This window comes from Lupinus angustifolius, chromosome LG04 (genome assembly GCF_001865875.1).
Source record: "Lupinus angustifolius cultivar Tanjil chromosome LG04, LupAngTanjil_v1.0, whole genome shotgun sequence".
NCBI classification, from domain to species: Eukaryota; Viridiplantae; Streptophyta; class Magnoliopsida; order Fabales; family Fabaceae; genus Lupinus; species Lupinus angustifolius.
In genome coordinates, this window is record NC_032012.1 from 26,647,137 (window position 1) to 26,665,703 (window position 18,567).

The 18,567-nt window shown below is 33.1% G+C and overlaps 4 protein-coding genes across 5 annotated transcripts; 3 read left to right on the forward strand and 1 right to left on the reverse strand.

Annotated features, from left to right (window-relative positions):
* On the reverse strand, nucleotides 1-4,203 carry LOC109346736 (polyadenylate-binding protein 3-like). Its single transcript, XM_019586482.1, has 7 exons — nucleotides 3,769-4,203; nucleotides 2,064-2,842; nucleotides 1,824-1,901; nucleotides 1,406-1,495; nucleotides 843-1,142; nucleotides 529-750; nucleotides 1-433 (listed from the first exon to the last, which is right to left on the reverse strand). Exons 1-7 carry the CDS (start codon nucleotides 4,010-4,012, stop codon nucleotides 206-208), a joined length of 1,941 nt encoding a protein of 646 aa, XP_019442027.1. The 5' UTR covers nucleotides 4,013-4,203; the 3' UTR covers nucleotides 1-205.
* On the forward strand, nucleotides 7,679-9,733 carry LOC109346737. The gene is made up of 2 exons (XM_019586483.1): nucleotides 7,679-8,075; nucleotides 9,316-9,733. The coding sequence occupies exons 1-2, from the start codon at nucleotides 7,731-7,733 to the stop codon at nucleotides 9,526-9,528; spliced, it is 558 nt and encodes a 185-aa protein (XP_019442028.1). The 5' UTR covers nucleotides 7,679-7,730; the 3' UTR covers nucleotides 9,529-9,733.
* Nucleotides 10,992-14,633, forward strand: LOC109346738 (probable F-actin-capping protein subunit beta). Its single transcript, XM_019586484.1, has 8 exons — nucleotides 10,992-11,156; nucleotides 11,690-11,760; nucleotides 12,481-12,594; nucleotides 12,817-12,899; nucleotides 12,989-13,062; nucleotides 13,236-13,355; nucleotides 13,879-13,974; nucleotides 14,149-14,633. Exons 1-8 carry the CDS (start codon nucleotides 11,028-11,030, stop codon nucleotides 14,230-14,232), a joined length of 771 nt encoding a protein of 256 aa, XP_019442029.1. The 5' UTR covers nucleotides 10,992-11,027; the 3' UTR covers nucleotides 14,233-14,633.
* LOC109346740 (ran-binding protein 1 homolog b-like) lies at nucleotides 16,378-18,497 on the forward strand. 2 transcript variants are annotated; one of them, XM_019586487.1, is made up of 5 exons: nucleotides 16,378-16,608; nucleotides 16,690-16,841; nucleotides 17,071-17,199; nucleotides 17,893-18,008; nucleotides 18,039-18,497. In XM_019586487.1, the coding sequence occupies exons 1-5, from the start codon at nucleotides 16,460-16,462 to the stop codon at nucleotides 18,132-18,134; spliced, it is 642 nt and encodes a 213-aa protein (XP_019442032.1). In that variant the 5' UTR covers nucleotides 16,378-16,459; the 3' UTR covers nucleotides 18,135-18,497. The 2 variants fall into 2 exon arrangements, with proteins under 2 accessions (XP_019442032.1, XP_019442031.1); XM_019586486.1 differs by having other exon boundaries at nucleotides 17,893-18,497.

Genomic DNA, 18,567 nt, shown 5'->3' on the forward strand with positions numbered 1-18,567 from the left:
TGAAACTAACAAACTACCAAAACAGATTCTTAAATCCCTCCATGCCAACCCACAAATCAAATAATCCCACAAAAAGAAAACCAAATCCTTATTAAAAAAAATCAATATTGCAAAGACCCCGGAAACAATACTCGCTCCTTGAGCCCGAAAGAGTGGCTCACATATGATAGGATGCAATGTATCTACCACTACCACTGAGGTTGCTTTAATTATTCAATGCCAGCGAGCCAAGTTGATCACCCATTTCAGAACCTGATGCAGCTTCATGGAGGACTTGCATAGCCTCAGACACCTTTATCTTCAGGTCTTCAGGAGATTCAATGAGATGGATTACCTCCGACCGGTCCATTTCTAGTAACATCCCTGTCACCTTCGCTGTGTGTTGGTTTGATGTAAGACGCTCCACGAGGGGATATAGATGTTCACCCAGCATCTGTTATTTTCAAGGAAAATATACCAATTACATTTCACATAAGATTATCATCATGAATTGTTAAGAAGCTGATAATAAGTAAAAAGCATGCATACCATGCGCTGATTTTCTGGGGTAGCAGAAGCCAAAGCTGAGGCAAGTGTGGCAGACAATGCTCCAGGAGGCTGATTATCAATAGGAGTTGCAGTAACTCCAGAGCCATCAAAGGGCATTGCCATCATTGGACCTGCCAAACCTTGAGGAACTACAGATGGGTCGATGTCATTTCTACCATTGGCCATATATCTAAACCCTTGGTTGGAGTTACCATGCAGCATCTGTTTCAAAAATCAAATTATTTTCAACTGTGTAAAATAATATGAGTAATTTATAATAAAAATACTGTGGCTGAGATTTAAGGAATAATTACCTGGTTCTGTTGCACCTGTTGGAGGTTTCCACCTCGCCGAACACCCATTCTCTGCCCAGGCTGACCTTGTCTCTGAAGTTGGTATGGCATAATGAAATTTGGAGCAACACCAGGGCGCATTCCGGACATGATTTGCTGCTGGAAGCCAAACCCAGCAGGCTGTGGTGGTATGAACCCTGTTGTTCCTTGACCAAAGTACAACTGTTGAGGAGCAAGTCTTGGAGCTCCTGGATGATATCCAGGAATTCCTGCAGGCAGAGGCGCCATTCCACTGGGAGCTCGGATTTGAGAAAATTGAGCCTGCAGAAGTCAACTCCCTGTGAGTTCACTCGAAAATACATGATGACAAAATTCCTAAACAGAATGAGATTATCAAACAACAACCATGATTTTTATGCATGAAAATTATTAAAAGGAAATTAAAAAAGGCAATTGCTATCCACTTACACAAGCCAATCACCAAATATTGAAGTAAATTAGATACAAAAAACTTCATTAATAATAATCCATATAAAGTGTGGATTTAAATCATATAAGAACAACAAGCTTAAGAAGAGCATCACCTGCAAACGAGCCTTCCTTTCTTCTTTGCGCTGGGCGACAGCAACATACAAAGGCTTCTTTCCAATCAACTTTCCATTCATTTCGTTCAACTGAATAAAAAAATTATAAAAGAATCATGCCTCCAATAAAAAATACATGTTAGCTCACCCAAAACTGTCACCGTTTGCCTCTGTCTCAGTAATCAAAATGATTTAAGGGTAAACCGAAATTGCATATTCTTATGTATTCAATTTAACCTTTATCCTTCAATTTATTTTAGTGGAGTAGTGCAAATTGAACATCATGACATTGACAAGCCCAACAGTTTCAAGTGAAAAAAGTTATGGAGATTTTTTAGGGAGCCATAGCTCCTCATGGCCGTGCTGAAGATTCAGAACTGCCAGTCAGGTCCTCAAACCAAAAACATTAAAGACTTACAGCTTTATTTGCTTCCTCAGGAGTAGAAAAAGCAACAAAACCTGACCCCTTGCTATTCCCATGTGGATCAAGCACCACCTAAAGAAATATAATAAATGCAATTCATATTTTAACTCGTATAAATAATAATATAATAAAATAAACAGTAACAAAAACCAACTGGAAGCATGAGGTACAGTCGAACAAGTACCAGTTGTCCATTTCCAAATAGAGAGACACAGATAATGATTTTGAATATACCTTGCAAGATGTTATTATTCCAAACTCAGAAAATATATCCTTCAATTTGTCATCATTGATGCTGTCATCAAGATTTTTCAAGTACAAATTAGCACCTTGTAATTTCTCAAATCTGCTAATTCTTTCCTGCTCAAATTTTGCTCTCAACTCAGCCTCTCTTTCTGATTTTCTCTGAGCTCTCCCAGCAAATAAAACTCTGTCATCATTGATAGTAGCTCCATTTAACCGTTCAACTGCAGCAGCTGCTGAATCTGGACTCTGGAAATTCACAAAACCAAAACACCTAGACTTCCCGTTCGCATCTTTCATGACTGTTGCACTAGTTATTGTACCATAGGGGCCAAAGAGCTGCTGTAGGTCCTCATCAGTATGTGTTTCAGATAGATTTTTCACATACACGTTAGTAAACTTTGGTGATCCATTAGCACGAGCCCTTTCCACACGCCGAACAAAGAGACCAACATAGACTTGTTTACCATTCATCAACATGCCATTCAGCTCTTTGATAGCATTCTGTGCAGCATCTTCACTGTCAAACTGTACGAACCCGTATCCTTTCGACTGACCACTGCTATCAACAGCCACCTTACAGGAAAGTACCATACCAAAGGCATTAAAAGTGTCATGTAATGCCTTGTTATCAATCGATGTGTCCAGATTCTTAATGAACACATTGGCATATCCACTTTTACGAATGCTAGGATCTCGCTGAGAAAACATAATTCGAATGGGTTTCCCATTCAGAGGAGTGAAGTTCAGAAGTTCCATGGCGTTAGCCGCTTCAATATAAGTAACAAAATGAAGGAGGCAACACTAGAATCAGGATCAAGTCAACAATATAAATTAACCAACAAATACTAAACAGAACTTTATTATTTATACGAAGACCTCATAAAGTTTAGAACCAAAGAGTCATACTAGGAGCCCAGAACCTCCCGTAAACTACTCAAGGCTCTAACACCACTAACTCGTAGTGGCTCGAAGTAATTAATAAATAGAATATATCATGGTCCAAATTATCTTTCATCTTAAGTATTGCTGACGATTCTGAATTCACTGTCAGTTGTAGTTATGATTTGAATCTTGGAACACATCTAGTGAATGAGTATGTCATATATGTACAGAATAAGACAATACTTAGAAACAGATAAATCAGCATCCACCAAACACCCATAAATTCGAAAAGTATCCGTCCAATAATAAATCAAAATGATTATGATCACTTCTCAGTGATTGATCTCTAATTTTTACAATTTTCTTTTATTATGAAAATTGATTTTTTCACACATTGTGTGTAAAACACAAAGGTAAAATGTATCAGCAAAGATCACAATAATTCACACTCCAAACCAAAATACAGAATTGACATATGAACAAATACTGATTGATTGATCTCTCATTTTATAAAATAAAATAATAAATAAATCTTGATTTTCTCCTAAAAAATCTCAAAAGTAAATCAAATTGGTACTTTTTAGCATTAATTATAATGACAATTTAGTCTCAGGGACCAATTAGAGTCATTCTAGTTTTTTTTAGTATTAAATTGACATTTTTCATTCCTCATGTTTTCTTTCAAGATCAATACAGGCATTAATTCAAAAAAACAAAGACGATCCACTCTACACACAAAAACACAAAAATCACAAAAATCATATCAAAATGATAAAATTCCATATAAACAAAAAACATCAAGAATACGAACCATCGTGAGCGGTAGCGAAGTTGACATAAGCGTAACCAAGAGAGGAACGCTTAACCTGATCTCTGCAAACCCTAATGGACACAATCTGAGCCACATGGCTGAACAGATCATACAATTGTCCCTCGTTCACGTTCCCTTCAAGATCCCCAACATACAGCGATGAATTCGCGATCGGTCCTCCGCTCATTACCGTCACCGGAGCCACCGGAGACTGAATCAACGGCGAGGAAATCAAAGCCGCCATTTTCCTATTTCTCCGTCGTAAAAATTAAAAAAAAAACAAAGATGAATTCAAAAGTGAGTGATAGTAGTAGCAGAAACAGAGTGATTCTCTCCGTAAAAGAAATAAAAGAGAAAATCAAACCCTAATTTATTATAGTAATAATTTTAGGATATGATTTTATTCTTTTTTGGGATTATATTTTTTGTTATTTCTCTTTTTCTGAGAAGAGATGGAGAGGGTACTGAGAATAACGAAGAGTGGTGTTTATATACGCGTGAAGCGTTCGCGCCTTAAACGCTTCGTTTTGCATTTGGGCCAATCGCAGCGCTTCATTAAGATGACGTGGCATATGGCACGTTTTTATAGGGTTGTTTGGGTTTAAGGCTTTTGTTACGAAAAAGACGTGGCTTTTAGTTTAGTTGAAATTTGGTTTGGTTTTTTGTTACTTGACACGTGTGTTATTCCTCGTTTTTGTTTTGTCTTTCTGAGATTAGAGTTGTCCGTTTCTTGAGTTTTGAGCAAAGCTTGGTCTTACCACATGTGGATTATTAAACTTAAACTTCCCCTCAAAATTGGGACACAACAACATTTACTAAGTCCTATTTTTTGTGCACTCCGTGTAACATCAATTTTGATTGGTTGAAAAAATTATTTAAATTAAAGTTGTAATTATTAAATATTTTTTGGTCAATCATATTTCTTAATATATGAAGTGATATAAAATTATGAGACACTATATGTGCTCCCAAACTATGCAACTTTTTCTTTTCACATATAACTAGTAAGGCCACCACAAATGGTAGAATTAGTTTTTTTTAAAGCATGTTAAATGTTAAATTGTTTTCATGTTTATAATAAAGAGATGAAATCATTGGGGTGATACATTTAAAAAGATATCAATCTTTAATTATACATGGGTGATATTCTTATGATTTAAAGAGTAGTAGATTATTATTTTTCAATAATACTCTAATAGGAAATAAATGACTAATAAAAATAAAGTTTAAGGAGTAAAACAAAAAAATTAGGATTATATTATGTATTTTAATGAAATTAATTATGTAAACTGGAGTCACTTGAAAATACATGCATGTGATGATGAGACAAATTTACATTCCCCGAATATTAATCAAATTTAATTTTTGAAGTTGAATTGAACCTTAAGCTTGATAAAATTCAATAATATTTACTTACAATGTGTTAATCACGTAAGACATAATTATAGTGTTATATATGTTATTATATTATTATTATGTTAGTGTTATATATATATATATATTTCTATTTACTAAATTTTTTTCTCAATATCTTCATAATTTGAAACTCATCTTCTAACATATCATAAATTATTATAATATATTATTAATTGTTAATTACAATGTTATATATATATATATATATTACTAAATTGTTATGTATCTTACTATATATTTATCTTACTTCTTACTATATATAAAGGAAAAACATGGTGTAACTTCCACCATGGAGTAATTTTTACTTCATATTATGTCATTAACATTATTTAATTTTTACAAAAAATCATATAATCCAAAGTAAACATCACCACACATTAATTAACACACAAAAATTATAATAAACACACAAATATTATAATATAAAGTACACTAAATACAACAAGTGTATTCTAATTCTAAATGAAATATATAAAAATTGAATACTTAATATTATGCAATGTTGATCGGCAGACATAAAGTGGCTGTATACACTAGTGTTACTAATTGTGAATTATATTATTATAAATGTTACTAATTATGGATTATATAATTATATATATCTAGTCATTTATCTTCTTTTTTTCTTCCTAAATTTCATAATTGTTATATATGTTACTAATAAACAATTATGAGTTTCAATTTGTAGTATTTTTCTTTTTATGTACAAACAATATATTTTGTAATACATTTGAAATTTTAATTGATGCAATATTTAAAAAAAAAAGGAAAACCTTAGAATCAAATCATTCGTTAGAGGTTTGGTACCTATAGTAAATTTTGTTGTTAATTAAGACAAACTGAATTATATGTTTATGTTCAGTTCAGTCACTAAAATGAGCCAAAACTCGATCTAAACTTTTACCCTCATATTCCTGAAGTAACACTCTTTTAACATCAATATTTTATATATACTACAAAGGGTAGAAACATGCGAACTCTCTATTAAAAACAGACTACGTCAATTAAAACATATAAGAGAATGAGTTTGGTTTGCTAAACTATTTAAAAAAAATAGCTTGCATATGACATTTTTAAAAGTCTATTATGGCATGTTAGGATATTTAAAAAAAATTATATTATAAGACATTTAAATCGACCTACAAGTTTGTCTTTAAATTTACTATTAGGTATGTTTTTTAATTAAACTAGACTCATCTAACACTAAAAATTACACTATATTTTATATACATTATTATATTAACTTTCCGGTTACATTAAAATAAATGCTACTATGCTATATAATTAAGTAGATCAAACTGCTAGACTATGTTTTTTAGATAGTCTAATTTGTTAAGCTAAATAGGCTTTAAAAGTAAACTATTTAGAAAAATATAGTCTAGTCTAATATGTCTGTTTAATAGTCCCCCTCATAAGTAGCTTAATTTATTTTCTCCCTTATCTACCATGGACATTAATGACACAAACCAATAATGACTCAAAATGTATAATCTAAAATAAAAATGAGACAAAATATCGGGAAGAAAATCAACACGGTCTCAAAATGTATGGAGAGAAAGAAAAACTTAGGTGTAGTCTTAGATTACATGTTTCATTGTGTCTCATCCAATCAAATATTGTCAAGTTAGATAATTATGACAATTCATTAATTTAACTATTTTAATTATTCCAGCAATTTCAACCCACTTCATTACTCAACAACAATTCATCTTCTCCCTTATAACGAGTTTCTGATTTCTCCATCTTATCCAAATAACTATATGTTACTGGTAGACTCAGCTTCATGCTTTCTCCACATTCCCCATTTTATTTGAAAAGTAGCAACCAATAAAATCAAACTTGAAATTATTAATCACCTCCATCAATTAGTTTTCACTATTAGCATATAAAACAAAATTAAATTGAAACCAAAATTAAAACTTTACTAAAAAAAATCCATCCTAATGAAAAACTAAAGACCAAACATAAATGACATAATAAATATTTTTAAAAGTATTTCTAATTTCATCTAATCCCAAAAAGGAATTCAAAGAGAGGTTTTGGATGGAAAAATGTTGAATCTCGAAGCGGAAATGGGGGTTTGCTAGGTTTATGATGGTTCAACTACAGTAATCCAGTGAATGAGATAGAAAGTTCGAGTATCATCTAAAACAAAAATACTAATAATTGCCAATAAAAAATATAGTTAATTTATGTTTACAGTTAATTTAAGTTTTTAATTTTATTTTGAAATGTTTTTAAAATAATTTTTTAAAAGTGAAAGGTAATAAAATGGAGCACTCTAATTGATTTGAGAAATTGTTAGGGGACATGTGATCTCCATCCATCCAATGAAAGAGTAGTTTGAGATTTCGAATCTCATCCACAACAAAAATACTAACAATTGGAGAAGAAAAAAAAAAACTATAGTTAATTTGATGTTTATATTTGATAAGTTTTTATTTTTATTTTGAAATGTTTTAAAAAACACATGGCATCAGAAACCTATATATGAAAAAAAGAAGAGTAAAATACTGGTGTGGTGAATAAGAAGAAGAAGAAGAACGATGGAGGAAGAAAAAGCAGCGTTACTAGGAGGAGAAATCGAAGAAGTAGTAGACTCAGCTTCGGAGCAAGAAGAAAAACACGTCCGAACCAAGGTTCCCGAGGTTCAGATCCAGCTTTACCGCCAAGGTCGTGGACCCATAGCTGTCTTTAAAACCAACCTCGGTGGTTGGGAACAGGATCAGCTTGAGGTTCGTGATATTCTCGAACAGTATGGTTTCAAATCCATTTACGCTTTTAACCCTCGATCTGGTCGTGGTGTTCCAATTCGATTTAATCCCAGGAATGGAAGGTCCATTTTGACTTATCGTGATGCTGCTGTTGTTTACGTTGATGGCGAACCTAAGGTCCTTTTTTATATTATTATTTTTGCTTCTTTCGTATTGATTATTCGATTCTAGTATTGTTTGTATTGGGATGTGTTTGTGATTCGATTTGATTTTGTTATGTTGAAAAAACATAATTTCAGATTTTGTTAGGGCACAATTCCAATTTGCTTCCCTGAGAGGAAAACGTAAATTCGAGAGGAGAGTTTTGTTTGTGTGCTTTGTAGATTAGAGCGATTAGGGCGATCGTTGCGTTTGTGAATAGGAAATGAAGGCTGTTATTAGCATTTTGGTGCCATAAGTGCTTTAACTACTTGATAGAAATCGCTTTTTGGCAATTGTGATCATATCTTGAAATCAGTCATTCCATCTTGTTATTGTCCGGATGGGGCCGAATATACGATGATTTGTACCAAAATAGTCAGTGGATTGTAAAGAGAAACTCAGATTATGTTTCAATAGCTTGTGGGCCGAGTTCAATGGTTTTAATCAGTTTGGTTTCCAACTTAAGAAGAAAATCAAACCATGTGGCTCTAGTTTCATCTATACATCAAGGAGGGGATATTTTGTAGTATTTTATGGCCCTTGTTATGAAGAAGAGTTTCCAAATTCTTTTTTACTCTTAAGGAGCATTCTATTTGGGGATAGAGAAGAAAGTAAGAGGACCGTAGTTGTTTATGTACGCCTGGCTCGGGCCATTTACCTTAGGCTTCACTCACATTGATCAATGATTTACATATGTAGCCAGGGATGCTGCGTGCCTGCATCTATATTAGTTCTTGATCTAATTCCATTTCTGTGAGGTATTGGTGATAAAAAGTGTTTTGTTTTCCATATAGGTTTCTTCAATACTCTGTCACTCTGCCTGTTACAGTAGATAATTAAAGATGTATATGTATTTAATTCATATAAATCAGGCCTTCAGTCTTGTAGAGGAATTAGAGGAGATTCATAACCATATTATCAGTGGAAAGATATCTAAAGGATACATTGAAAGTCTTCTTCATAAGTATAATCGTAAAGATAGAACCTTTACCAAGTAGAAGAAACATATCCATATAAGTAATTGTGCCCACATACACCGCCACACATTTTTTATGTCGAATTACCAAAATAAATTATTGTCATGTTTCCATACCAACTTGGCCATTATTGTTTTTGTAATCATCTATGATATGACAGATTTTCATGCTTAATGGAAGAAAAAAACTATACTTTATGTCATGTAATATTCTCATTTGCTGAAAATTTTCTTTTGCAGGATTCACTACTTAAACCAGTGACCAGGATCTTAGTTGGGGTGGTATTAATAACAATTATGATCTTACTAGTTTCAAGGGATACTCCAGAATGGTTCAAGAAATTTAACATTTCGGGTATGAACTTCCCTCCATGGATCTTGGCTTGTGTAGTTATTGTTTTCACCCGCATGAGGAAGAGAACTAAAGATTTGCTGAGAAAGTTTGGTTGGTGAATGGACAGGGTGATGCTTTTGTGGTAGGGTTTCCTGCATTTCTCTTTATGCTTTTAGGTTTTTTGAAGTGAATAAAATGATATTCTTTTGGTGATGCATTATGTCATCTTCAATGGTACAAGATTAATATTCTGTAATATCACTTATCTAATGAGACTCCTCAATAGATGCTCTCGCTCAGTTAGTATTATACGCTGTCTATCTGTATGCTATTTCGCTTTTTCGTTGTTGTTTTTCATACTAAGCATATCTGATTAGAATGTAAAAATAACTTTTGTATAGTTTATGTTTGCTGCATGCATTGAGAATCTTATAAGGTAGCTAAATATTACATCATTCCAATCATAACAAACACATAATTAGCTGTTAATTAGGGAACAATTTAAACTTAGATCATTAAGTATTGCTGTGGATATGGTTCATGACAGATGAAGGATTTTCCAGTTATCATCTTGTCCCTCTGGATTCATTTTCTGTGCACATGATGGTTAATCAAATTTAATTCTGGTACTAGTATTTAATTTGGGGTGGCATAAATTGAAGAGAATCTTGTGGATGCATCAGTGTAAGAGTATTGCATGACATCATTCAACTTGTACCTTATATTAATTATTACGTGGGCCAAATAATATTAGTCTCTGGTTTTAGATAGAGTTTATTGGGTGTGCAAGTTTTTACTGATAATATATGACAAGTGTTGAATGGTGTGATGCAAGAGAACGTTTAATCTAGTACTACACTTAAAACATAGTGTGACGTTATTCCCAAAACTTCATAATATTCAATGCTAATTAACACCAATGTAAAATTATGGCCAATGAGAATATGAAAAAAAAATCATGCAAGTCCAACAGTTTTTTTCCCAAACTAACTTGGATATCACGTTCTTTTAAATTTAGTCATGTACTATGTTTCCACAATATCCGTGTATTATTATTCATACAAACGACTTCACTAACAATTCACAAAATCAATTCGTTCTTGGGGTTTGCCCCTACCTATCTATCACAATAGGCATAAAATACCTTTCACCATTTTCTCTTCCATGTTCAACTATGTGTTCCCCCCTTAGTTAAATGAGGGTAACATTTCATTAGATAAAATGTGACAACTAAGTTGAAAAGATCATCAAATAACATAGGTTTTACACTTTAATCATAACACCAATAAATTAATAAGTTTAAAATTTAACTAAATAACTAAAATTTTATTATAAAATAAGGGTGTCAAACAAATAAATTGAAATCGCTTAATTTTTTTCATTTCAAAACGATGCCATTTTGATATTTTTTAAATTGATTAACTCGACCGATTCAACCGACTTACACAAATCTAGCTTTATAATATTGGTTATCTAAACAATTAAATAAACATATTATTATTGTATGGTGTTTTGATCATGTAACAAAATTCCATTTTGATGAATAAGAATGAGGTAATTAGTATATATAATTAGAAAGGGAGGAGGAGATAAAGAAAGTGTGGTGTTGGAAGGAGAAATGGAAGCAGCAATGGGATTGATGCGAAGAATTCCGGCGAAGCACACAGACACAGCTCTCTCTGCTCTTCTCAGCCTAATGCCTAATCACTCTTCCGATCTTCTCTCTCAAATCGATCAACCCCTTCAGGTCCACTTCTCTAAATTCGATTAATCCTAATTTTATTCATACACAATTCAACGCTAGATTATGATTTCATCAATTTATATAATGCTATAAGTAAATTAGAAATAGGACTAAAGCTCAAAGAGAAAATATACCTCATTTTTGTGGGTACACATCTGCTGTACCACTCTATATGTCAGGAGATAAGATCGGTCCGAAAAATATTTAATAATTGTAATTTTAACTTGAATAATTTTTTATCAACCAATCAAAGGTGATGATACATAGAGTGGTACAAAAAGTGGGACAACAGGTGTGCTCCCATTTGTTTGTTTGTGTGAGTCTGGACACAATGTGTAAGGTCTTTGTTTGGTGGCCATGAGGTTCAGATCCTGGAGAGAGTCTTTCCGGTTGTGGTGTAAAGCTGCAAACATTTACCCTTCTCGGAACCCATCAGGTGGGAGCTTCGTGCAATGGGGCAACATTGTTGTTTGACTATTCGGCTTCACGATTTTGAAGTTTAATTTTTTTGTAAAAAAATTTGGATGACAAAGCAGGTTTTGTGCGATGTGGACTGTGGGAAGGAGTTCATATTGTGTGAATATAACAGAGATGCTGATTCTTACAGGTTCATTATTATCTCCATGCTGTTAATAATATTCTTACTCATGGTGAAGTCTTTTTTATACTCGACATGTTTCATCCGCTTTTCTTTCTTTCGTTATATCTAAACTTAATAAAGTAATTTGTACTTCCTCGAAGCATAATATGACATCAACTTTATCGGTATTGAAGTATAGCCGGTTGATTTTTGAAGGAAACTATCATTCAATAACACTTAAGAATGCGAAAGTAGCTAAATGAAGTTTGGGGTTTTCAAGTAAAACATCCAATAGGACCCTCAAACCAAGTTTGCTTTAGCACTAAAATACAAAAAACACTAACATAATTGTTATATATATGAGGTATAGATATAACAAGTTGTTAGTGCATAAGAGAAAATCAATGAAAGATCAGGTAATTGAAAGAAAAGTGACGCCACTGCAAAATATATGGTTAGGAAAATGTTTTTTTTATCAAAGAAATAAAGTTGTATGTATTTTCCTCAAACAACTTTTACTTACATTTTGAGGAGTATGGCAGTGTATTGTAAAAAATACCATTATAATTTCGGAACGATTTGATCTTGAACTGGAGACCAGTACAAACATTTAATGCCAGGGAGTTCATTTGCTAGATAGATCAGTAATTTATTTCTTGTCTGTCTTCTTTTTATCCATTCTTTTGATGTTTATAGTATTTAGAGAAGGACATGTTGAAAATTTTTATGTACTTTATCTCTCTGCAGATCACCCTGGTCAAACAAATACCATCCATCATTAGAAGATGGCTCCCTCCCTTCTTTAGAGTTGAGGAAACTTGAAGTTGAAGCAAATGACATATTTGCAATATATCGTGACCAGTGAGGTCCTTTACTTACCACGTCTTTTGAGCTTATGTGTGTTTTTTTCGTTTTCATATTAAGTGACTTGTCTGCCTAGTAACTTCTTACCTAATTTATGTCTTGTGCAAAACATTAAATTGAAGTTTATCATTGTGTGTTTTCTTCTTGCTATCTATCTGAATATACTTATTTTCTTATTTTGTTTTAAAAAATAAGCGCCATTAATGGATAATGTCATAGATATTATGAAGGTGGTATTTCATCTGTTTACATGTGGGAAGATGGCAATGAAGGTTTTGTTGCCTGTTTTTTGATAAAGAAAGGTGAGCCTGTCATTTTGAATATACTCTGATTGACAACACTTCTCATCCTTTTGAACTTTTCTGATTTGATAATGTTTTCATGATTAAAGATGGCTCAAAGACAGGGCAAGGTCGTCGAGGCTATCTAGAGGAAGGAGCATGGGATGCTATACATGTTATAGAGGTAAGGTGTTTCCGTGGATGATTAAGCATTGATACAATGCAGCTGCAGAGTGACTCGGTGACTTTTAATCCATTGGAAAACTAAAACCTCAATTGAGTTATGATTTTTTATTTTCCTTTATGGCAAGTTGACTTGAGTAATTCCCAGGCATGCTTTTTTTTATGTTAATTAAGGTGGGACCAGAGGAAGAAGAAAACACCAATTATCGCTTAACTAGTACAGTTATGCTGACTTTGACTACAAATAATGAATCATCAGGGACTTTCAGTTTGTCTGGATCAATTAGACGGCAGGTACTTTATACACTGAAATTAATCATGTCTACAATTAGATGCTAGTTAATAATTGCATATTGAGATTGATTTTCTTTTTGTATGGAAAAGCCATGCCACGAATTATGCACATTTCTTGAATACTGAATTATATGGTTGTTGTGTGATTAAGGAATGTAAATTGCATCAATCTTTGTTACTTTCTATAAATCCATAAAAAGTGTATTAACTATAAAAACTCATTATATTGCGATGCTCATTTATGCAATAAGTGCCTCTAAGCACTGTCTCTAGCCCTGCAACATTCATTTTGCTTCAAGCATGAAAATTGATTCTTGCTTAGTTTAGGGGAAATGGTTAATAAGTGTCTTACAGCCGATTACTGACCAGTTATTAACAGTGTCTTTAGACTATTCACTTACCATCTGAATCCCAAATTTATGGATATTATGCATATATGACATGTTTTATTACCTTTTGCTTTGCTCACATCTCTTCTTTTCGTAGTATATTTAATCCTAAAGTAGTTTTTCTTATGTTTTAGATGACTATGAAGCTATCAGTTGCTGATGGACATCTCTGTAACATGGGAAGGATGATTGAAGAAATGGAAAGTAAGCTGAGGTACTCCTTAGATCAGGTATTTCTTGATTATATGATTTAACTATATTTTTTTTTGTATTCAAGATCGGCTTCTTACTTTCTTTACTTTTTCTTTTACTTGTTCTTTGGTTCCTTGGCTTTTTTGACATCTAAAACAAGGAAGTAACATGAATATACTTTTCAATCTTCTGTTTGTTAATGTATATTGCAGGTATACTTTGGAAAAACAAGAGAAATGGTTTGCACACTAAGACCACCATCTGAAGTGCTGCAAATCAGAATCCCTGAGAGCTAATGTTTCATTGCATGGAGCTGCAGGGAGAATCTTACTTTCCTTTCCTTAAATGTTTCAGCTTATCGGCATTTAGTTTGTGTCACAACATTTGAAGTAGTAGGTAGTTTAACAATACATGTGGGGGACTCGGTGGTTGTGATGTTATTTGTTTTGCAAAGGCAGTTCTGTTGTTTGAATTAAACTGCTGTGTTCTGTAGTAGTTAGCACCAACCATGTTTGTTGTTGACACTAAGATGATATATATCCCAACACAACAGTTGGAATTCCAAAACATGGTGATGCAAGAAGTTTTACTGTTTTTTCTTTGTTTTGGCTAGTTGGATGCTGATTTGTTCTACTATGTTTGATGTAGATGGTCTTTGCATAGGTTCCAGTTTTTATTTCTATGTTTGATTTTTGTTGGTAGAGATCAATGGTTTGCTTGTTTTCATCTGGCTATAGATGAAAATCAATCACTAACCATTTGAAGTAAAAGAAAGAACTAAGAAAACAAAAAGGAAAACCAAAAATCAGCTTTAACTAGGAACCAGCAACTCTGGACATTGCATGATAATATTTGGATCGGACTGGTTCAGACATCTTAATATAAACAGTCTAGTCGGACCGCATGTTAATTATGTGTTTCGATCAGATGATTTTTTGCCCAAAAACTGATGTAAAGACCCCTAGCTGCTACATATACTATATTTATTAGTTATTATGCATATAAAGTAGTAAATATGTTTGAATCACATTCTACCTTCATTGTATGTACTCATCAACCCTGAAAATGTATCCTCATATCCACCAAAAGTAAAATATTCTATTTCTGGTAGTGATATTAAGTGGTAAAGGTAACCACAACTCTAAAAGATGTTAGTTCTTTACACATAGAGTGAAGGAATATCCTTAAATTTTTTGTTACTACAAAGATATTTTACTATTTTAGTACGAAACTAATCACTTTTGAGCTCGTGATTGTTTTTGATTAAACCAAAGAAAATAGAGTTAAAAATCTATGCATTAACAGTGTAAAGTTTTTACATTGTTAACATATCATCCATCATAAATAATTTATTGACAGTATAAAAAATAATTACATTGTTAATGTATACATATTAAATCAAAAAATTAAGGTAGAAGGCATACCCTTCAAACATTTATATTTTATTTTGTAGCTATACATTTATTTATTATTCTTCACTTTTATATATCACCATTTCTTTTTAATTTTGTTTCTAATGTGGAAAAAGTTTGATTATTTTAGTGAAAATAACTCAAACTTTTGTATCATTTAATAATTTCTCAAACTGTATAAATATGAAAAGAATTGAAATGGAATGAGTAGCATGTATAGCACTTTAACCTTAACTTACATTGACACTATGTTTAAGGAATTAGACTACTTTTAAGTAATTAAACAAGGATGGTATGTGTTTTACCTCAGGTGAAAAATGTGGTTGAATTTCTTATCACTTTGTCTATTTTGTTATTAGTGTTTTTAGTTGGCATAATTTAGATTCGGTTTCTCTTAATAATACATTAACACTTAAGTCAGTGTTTTTTTTGTTATTATTAAAGATATCTTTCACCTTTTGGCTAAAATAGTGTCGCTCTAAGAAATCGAATCTTTGACCTTTTGAATATCATAAATATCTAGCATAACTTTAAACTATTATACCAAGACTTTGTTGATCGATTGTTATCATTTATTGTTGTAGAATTTGTAAGATGATTTACCAATTTTCTAAACAATAGTTGGAAAATAATAGTAAACATTTACTAACCCACCACTTTAGAATTCTCTTCACTTCCTGAAATAAATTGCAAACATTATAGATAGATTATGAAATTAAATTGGGCAACTCATTTTGTAATGATGAAAACTAATAAGTTCTTAGTAAGACTAATCTAAGAGAATGAAAATGGTTGGGATGACAAGAATAACTTTGATAAGACAATAATGGTGTGTGTCCGAGCCGGGTCCACATATATATGAGTTAACTTTCTCAACGAATATTTTTCCATTTATAAGACTCGAACCCAAAACTTTGCGGAATCATGAATCAAGTATGTAGCACTTGTACCGATGTCCGTTGGTATATATGATATTGTGTTAACAACTAATTTACCTACTTTATTTTTACCAAACACTTTTATTTCCAAAATAACTCTCACTTTTTCTTTTTATTTCAAACTCTCCCATTTCCCAAACCCTACTCGCATCACCGAACACTCACTCTCCAACATGCCTAGCGCGGATCCCGAGCACCGTTACGACGACGCACCCGCCGCCGGTGATGACGAGGACACCGGAGCTCAGATTGCTCCCATCGTCAGGCTCGACGAGGTCGCCGTTACCACTGGCGAAGAAGATGAAGACGCTATCCTCGATCTGTATGCATTAATTTGAAATCATTATATAAGTCTTAGGGTTTTAGTACATATGAATTGAATCTGTTATTGATTGTTTTGTAGGAAATCGAAGCTTTATCGGTTCGATAAAGATGGAAACCAATGGAAGGAGAGAGGTGCTGGAACTGTTAAGTTTCTGAAGCATAAGGTTACTGGTAAAGTTAGGCTTCTCATGAGGCAATCTAAGACGCTTAAGATCTGCGCCAATCATCTAAGTAAGTATTATATTCTTTGAGTTTAAAGTGTAACTTCCACCATTAATTTATATTACTTTTGTTTGAGAGTCAATGGTGGTTAACAAATCAATGGTGAATGATTTTCTGAGAGTGTATGTAAAAAAAACCCTTACATTGTCGGTGTATACATATTAAATCCTTATTCTTTTACGATTAGGTTTTGTCAGATTCGGTTTTGTGATTTTTATTATGATGATGATGATTGCAGTTTTGCCTACGATGAGTGTGCAAGAGCATGCTGGGAACGAGAAATCTTGTGTTTGGCATGCTAAGGACTTTGCTGATGGTGATGAACTCAAGGATGAGCTTTTCTGTATTCGTTTCCCATCTGTTGAAAGTGAGTATGCTTTTTTATAGTAAGTTTGTGATTCCGCGTTTAACATTGTTGGGGATTTTATTTTCAAATAAGGGAGTTCCTTTAATCCTTCATACGGCATGGTTAGAATTGCTTACTTACTGATAATTTATTTTTGTGAGCGTCCTTTCATTTTTTCTTCTTCTTGTGATACACCTTGTATCTTGTGTTACTGTTACATGATCTTTGGTTGTCAGTATCTTAAGTTATATTTTGTAGGTTATAATTTTCAATGGTTAGCCAGAATTCAATATCTCAACCACTATTTTATTCAGATACTTGTCTTTAAAAAGGTAAAAAAATCACATTAGGCATAGTTTTTTCGATGTCCCATAAATGGTCTTAGTTTTTTTAAAATGGTCTTTTTGGTTGATATTATGGTATAAGCACACACACTCCATCAATGTGTGTTTGTCTTGAGTTTCAACATCGAAGTATAATGATTTTTCTGAGCAGAGTGCTTTGAAGTTTTTAATATTTAATGATAATTGAGTGCATGATGTTTACCCTTTCTTCTGCTTTTTCTCATGTTTTATGGCAATAGGAGTATTGTGTAGACTTGCCAGGGTTATTTTCTTAACTAGCTGTTTCATTTCCTCTGGACAAAAATCACAATACTGTTATGCTTGGCAGAATTTTAGCCGGTATGCTTACTTTTGCTTTCTCTACTGTTAGATTGCAGAAGCTTCATGGAAACATTCCAGGAAGTTGCTGAATCCCAGAAGCAAGGTGAAAACAATGATGCAGCTTCAGCTGCTAGTCTTATTGCGGAATTGAAGGTTGAAGATAAGGCAGATTCAGTGAACAAAGATGAAGAGAAGTCCGAGGAAAAGACTGTAGAAAAAGAATCTGCATCAGGGGAGGAAAGTAAAACAGATGCAGAGAAGAAAAATGAAGAGCCTGCTTCCTCAGCTTGAGTATTATATTTGCATATTATTTATCCTACTTTGGCAACCCGACAAGGTTAGGTGGTTGATGTTTGTGCGGCCTTTGTCTTGGGATACTCTGATACATTTGTAGTGGGATTGTGCCACCGCCATGAAATGAAGCTGTTTGTGTCCTGTCTTGAGTCTGTCAGCAATTGAAGGTAGTAGGGTTGGGTTTGAATTTGGAGGCTTGACTGGTTGAGCTTTTGGGGTCCAAGAGTTTGTTGTTGTTATTTTCATTCTACATGAGTCATGTTGGTCGGGAGGGTGCAGTCAGAAAACATTGAAAGTTATAAACAAAGGTTTTGGATAGAAATTATTTGAAGTTTGATATTTTTTTCAGGAACCAAACTACGTGTTTCTTGGCTCGCTTCTGCTATAACACTCTCCATTCATGACCTGGAAGCTGAGCCTTCCATAAGAT

What these genes read in the sequence shown, in the direction of transcription:
- LOC109346740 (XM_019586486.1), top strand. Translation starts at nt 16,460, where the DNA reads ATGCCTAGCGCGGATCCCGAGCACCGTTACGACGACGCACCCGCCGCC. An exon ending in GAAGACGCTATCCTCGATCT is followed by an intron (nt 16,609 to 16,689) that starts GTATGCATTAAT and finishes ATTGTTTTGTAG; the next exon opens with GAAATCGAAGCTTTATCGGT. An exon ending in GATCTGCGCCAATCATCTAA is followed by an intron (nt 16,842 to 17,070) that starts GTAAGTATTATA and finishes TGATGATTGCAG; the next exon opens with TTTTGCCTACGATGAGTGTG.
- LOC109346738 (XM_019586484.1), top strand. Translation starts at nt 11,028, where the DNA reads ATGGAAGCAGCAATGGGATTGATGCGAAGAATTCCGGCGAAGCACACA. An exon ending in CTGTTTTTTGATAAAGAAAG is followed by an intron (nt 12,900 to 12,988) that starts GTGAGCCTGTCA and finishes TCATGATTAAAG; the next exon opens with ATGGCTCAAAGACAGGGCAA. An exon ending in ATGCTATACATGTTATAGAG is followed by an intron (nt 13,063 to 13,235) that starts GTAAGGTGTTTC and finishes ATGTTAATTAAG; the next exon opens with GTGGGACCAGAGGAAGAAGA.
- LOC109346737 (XM_019586483.1), top strand. Translation starts at nt 7,731, where the DNA reads ATGGAGGAAGAAAAAGCAGCGTTACTAGGAGGAGAAATCGAAGAAGTA. An exon ending in ACGTTGATGGCGAACCTAAG is followed by an intron (nt 8,076 to 9,315) that starts GTCCTTTTTTAT and finishes TTTCTTTTGCAG; the next exon opens with GATTCACTACTTAAACCAGT.
- LOC109346736 (XM_019586482.1), bottom strand. Translation starts at nt 4,012, where the DNA reads ATGGCGGCTTTGATTTCCTCGCCGTTGATTCAGTCTCCGGTGGCTCCG. An exon ending in CTGAGGAAGCAAATAAAGCT is followed by an intron (nt 1,496 to 1,823) that starts GTAAGTCTTTAA and finishes TTTTTTATTCAG; the next exon opens with TTGAACGAAATGAATGGAAA. An exon ending in AACAGGTGCAACAGAACCAG is followed by an intron (nt 751 to 842) that starts GTAATTATTCCT and finishes TTTTTGAAACAG; the next exon opens with ATGCTGCATGGTAACTCCAA.